Source organism: Octopus bimaculoides, chromosome 15, assembly GCF_001194135.2.
Source record: "Octopus bimaculoides isolate UCB-OBI-ISO-001 chromosome 15, ASM119413v2, whole genome shotgun sequence".
NCBI classification, from domain to species: domain Eukaryota; kingdom Metazoa; phylum Mollusca; class Cephalopoda; order Octopoda; family Octopodidae; genus Octopus; species Octopus bimaculoides.
In genome coordinates this window covers 9,599,795-9,604,692 of record NC_068995.1, presented here as the reverse complement: position 1 = coordinate 9,604,692, position 4,898 = coordinate 9,599,795, and the positions used below count along the sequence as shown (strand labels likewise).

Below are 4,898 nucleotides of genomic sequence, written 5' to 3'. Positions count from 1 at the left end.
GTGGTGAATAAATCGATATATCGAATTTGAAGTCTCTGTCTCTTTTGAATATGAAACTTTAAAAGTTAAAAACCATGTATGTATATATATATGTATATATATATGTATGTATATATATATATATATATGTATATATATATGTGTATATATATATGTGTTGCTAGCATGGAAAGCGGACGTTAAACGATGATATATATATATATATATATATATATATATATATGTATGCTTGGTACCTGTGACGTCGCAACTCATTTCTACAGCCGATTGAACTGGAGCAACGTGAAATAAAGAGTCTTGCTCAAGAACACAACATGCAGCCCGGTCCGGAATTCGACCTCACAACTTCATGATTGTAAGCTCGACACTCTAACCACTGAGCCATATGCCTTCACATACATACATACATGTAAACATATATATATGTAAAAATTTGTATGTACATACATACATACACTTCCTGAACGGGGTGCCAATCCTTCACAGAATTACTAATTTCTATAACTCAAGCAATGTGAGATAAAGTGTCTTGCTGAAGACCACAATGTGTTGCCTGGTCCCTAAATCAAAACCCTGATCTTACAATCATGAGTGCATCACCCTAACCACTAACCCACACGTCTCCTCTCTCTCTTCGTTAACTCACCTGAGTCTCTTGTTTCTTGAAGGTTGCAGAATCTGTGAGCAAAGTAAAAGGTGTTGGAAAAGTTCTAGTTGCCGAAAACGAATCCTTCAGTGGTTTCTTACCAGGTAAGTGTGTTCGGACCTTACATTACTTTGGAGTTTGGAGGGGTGAGGAGTACGTAATAATGAGGCGGGAGGGGTACTTAGTAATGAGGTAGGGATACTTAGTAACGAGGTGGGTGTACTTAGTAATGAGGTGGAGGTGCTTGATAATGAGGTGGGGATGCTTAGTAATGAGATGGTGGGGTAGTTAATAATGTAATGGGAATACTTAACGAGGTGGGGGGGTACTTGATAATGAGGTGAGGATGCTTACTAATGAGATGGGAGTAGTTAATAATGTGATGGGAGTACTTAATAACGAGGTGGGGGATATATATATATATATGTATATATATATATATATCTTAAATATAGAACTGTATTAGTTTGAAACTTATTAAAGGATTGAAAAAGAAAACTAAGTTGATTTAGTCTAAGGGACTGGATGAGTTGGATTAGGTGACCTCACTAGTGCTGGTGTCACAAACAAACAAACAAAGCACCCAGTACACTCTGTAAAGTAGTTGGTGTTCGGAAGGGTATTTAGTTGTAGAAACCATACCAAAATGGACATGAAATTACATCATGGTTCTCCAGCTCTTTGGATTCTGTCAAACCGCCCAACTTACGCCAGCATGGAGACCGGCTACTAAATGATGATGGTAATGATATATTATCTTGCTTGGAAATAATTGAGGGTTGGTGACAAGAAGTGTATGTGGAGGTAGAAAATCTGTGACAATAAACTCTGACTGACAACTGCAAGGTTAAAAAAAAATGCGGATGATGAATGATACACACACACTCACACACACACACAGTTATGAATTTTGTCTTTCTCTTTCTTTCTAGAATCCCTGACTCCATTGATAGTTAACCTGCAGAATCAGTTTAAATTCAGTCATGTTTTGGCCGGTGCCACAGCTACTGGGAAAGTAAGTTCAACCATTCCAGTTTTGCTACAGTTTGTATCAGATGTTTCACTTGTTCCCTGCCCTCATTTATTCTTTATTGTTAAAGTTGTCTACTATTTCATTACTTCATATTTTGAGAAAAAGAAATATCATAAGGAGTATCATTGAAAGAATTTGAAATTGAAGTTGGTCAATATTGTGTTGTCAGAACTCAAATGGACAAAGCTGAACCACCTGCATGCAATTACCGAAATCAAAGCACCTTCCTACTGTAAGGATCCTGCCTCTCTAAGGCAGAGGTCTAGAAAACAGCTTCCCACACAACCTAATCGTATTCCAAGATACTACACTTGACTTACAACAAATACTTTCAGTAAAAGGTTTGTCCGGCACATGCATAGCTTCCACATCAGGGTAAAAAAAAAAATCTGTCTCTTTATACTGTTTTATCTTGCAATTCTGTGTCCCAATATAACATGGAGAATTCTTGACAACCCCTTCCTATTCACCCAAAGTGCACAGTATTGAGCATTTTTCTCATTAAGAAACTAGAACTATTATTATAATTGTTAGATGTACCTAATGATAAAGAAACTCAGTCATTCTGGTGCCTCCAGCGGAGCTCCCTTCTGGCTAACTTTAAACTGCTAGCTGTTAATGCTATTTCATTAGTTGTTTTACTCTGCATATATCAACGGATTACTTGTTTCTTTTATATGATATCTGAACTGTCTTCTGACTTCCTACAAAAGAACTATATCCAAGTTATTAGCTGTTCATACAATTCATGTAAGATAACTACCTCAACAAATTCTATCCTGCCTATGCAAGCATGCTAAAGTCGACATTAAAATATTGCTAATCATAACCATCTATATACACACATATACACACATTACTATGGATACTTACAGTTACCCTTATCTTTCAGAACCTGTTACCCCGAGTTGCTGCTAAACTTGATATTTCACCAGTTAGTGATATCATTGGTATTAAATCAGAAGATACATTTATACGCACTATTTATGCTGGTAAGTGAATTCTCTCCACCACATCAACTTTACTTATTGCTTTCCAATCACCCCTCAATATGTATTGGACTTTACTCATCATGTCCATTATCGTTTATCCACAATCTCTTTTATAGTTTACACATATTATGCTTTGTGGGTTTTACCCAAGTTTTTCATTAGGATTTAGTCATAATATCAGTTGTGTTTTACTTATATTTTATACGTGGAGGCACAATGGCCCAGTGGTAAGGGCAGCGGACTCGCGGTCATAGGATCGCGGTTTCGATTCCCAGACCAGGCGTTGTGAGTGTTTATTGAGCGAAAACACCTAAAGCTCCAAGAGGCTCCGGCAGGGGATGGTGGCGAACCCTGCTGTACTCTTTCACCACAACTTTCTCTCACTCTTACTTCCTATTTCTGTTGTACCTGTAATTCAAAGGGTCAGCCTTGTCACACTGTGTCACGCTGAATATCCCCCGAGAACTACGTTAAGGGTACACGTGTCTGTGGAGTGCTCAGCCACTTGCACGTTAATTTCACGAGCAGGCTGTTCCGTTGATCGGATCAACTGGAACCCTCGACGTCGTAAGCGACGGAGTGCCCAACAACAGTATATTTTATACATTGTGGTTTAGCCCTTTAGATTTTAAGCTGGCTAAATCTGGTCCAAGTGTTTTACCTGTCTAATGCTTTTATTGCCTGAGTATTTTTACCTGTTTAACTGTCCAGGTCTGGCCTCTTTCATCTAGTTTCCTATATTGTTGTAGCAACGTCTTAAACGATCTCATCATTGAAATATTGCAGCTATAAGATAATGTGTTATTAGTTCAAAACGATGTGAATAAATAAGCATTACATTTGACAGAGTAGTCTGAATGATAAATAGTTAACACATCTTTCTGGCTTTATATCATTAGTTCTGGCGTTTCTCATTTGGAATTTGTCAGAAACTTCAGTCGCTCATGCACACACACACACACACACATATATATATATATATTCATAAGAAACTCACTCATACACACAAACACACCCACAGACACGTACACACACAAACACACGCACACAAATGAACAGAGACATGGACACACAAAGACACACACACACACACACACACACACACACACACACACAACATTATTCCTATTGCTTGTGCTGGAAGGCAGCGAGCTGGCAGAATTGTTAGTCTGCTGGGCAAAACGCTTAGCAACATTTTGTCCGACTTCACGTTACGAGTTCAAGTTCCACCAAGGCCGACCCTGCCTTTCATCCTTTCAGCGTCGATAAAATAAGTTCTAGTTGAACACTGGAAGGGGTCGATGTAATTCACTTACGCCTACCCCCGAAATTGCCCGTCTTGTACCAAGATTTAAAACCGATATTACTTGTACTGTATTATATTGTAATGTTTCGTTATGTACGGCTGAATGCACCAAAAGAAGTTTTGTCTTAAATATGTGCTGCCGAAATTGGGGGGTCCTGTCTAATACACCCATGTGTCTTTTACGCAATCAAATACAGTATTTAATATAATCTTCAGAATAAGGAGTGGGGGAAATATGGAGTCAACGACTTATGTCGACAAGAAAGCTGATCGGTGCACAAGGGAGGCAACTCTGGAATTAAAATTTCTTTTTTAAAAAAATATTCTAATAAGGCAAGCAGTGAAACGATGAAAGCATTAGTTTGAAGACTCTAGGACTGGTATTAATTATATAGGATCTTTGACGATGTGTAACCGCATAGCCTTGTGGTGAGGGTGTTGTACTCACGTTAGTCAAATCTTGGGTTCAATTCCTGGACTGGATGGCGTGTTGTGTTCTTGAGTAAAACACTTCATTTTACGTTGCTCTAGAGCTGTGTGGTAACTGACATGTCAAAGAGAAAACTCAACGTTTCCTCTGAGTGTCGTCAAAGGAGACTAAAAGAGGTTGAGGCAGGATTTGCACTCCAACCTCGTAAAGCCCTCACCAGCAATGACTACCTAAACAGACCCATGGAGGGTTGGAGGGTTGTCGCTTGAATGGTGCACAGGTCTCATCTGCCGTAAGTAGGGAATCAGTGATGTGTTGTTACAACTCATGCCCCGGTCCCATTACTACTACTTCGACAATCACAGGAGTGACAATACAAGCCATGTTTCAGGCTTATGAGACCTCCTCAGTGAAGCCTAAATTTCGTGTAATACATGTTACATCTAATGATAAAGTATCACAATATAAATGTACATGACATATAGATCAGA

General features: G+C 38.7%; 1 protein-coding gene across 1 annotated transcript in view; it reads left to right on the top strand.

Annotated features, from left to right (window-relative positions):
* The window catches only part of LOC106879363 (electron transfer flavoprotein subunit alpha, mitochondrial), a 20,745-nt gene that overhangs the window by 7,355 nt on the left and 8,492 nt on the right, over window positions 1-4,898 (top strand). The window contains exons 3-5 of the mRNA XM_014928884.2: window positions 669-750; window positions 1,579-1,661; window positions 2,572-2,671. Coding sequence (XP_014784370.1) covers window positions 669-750; window positions 1,579-1,661; window positions 2,572-2,671 — 265 coding nt within the window. The remainder of the gene's footprint in view (window positions 1-668; window positions 751-1,578; window positions 1,662-2,571; window positions 2,672-4,898) is intronic.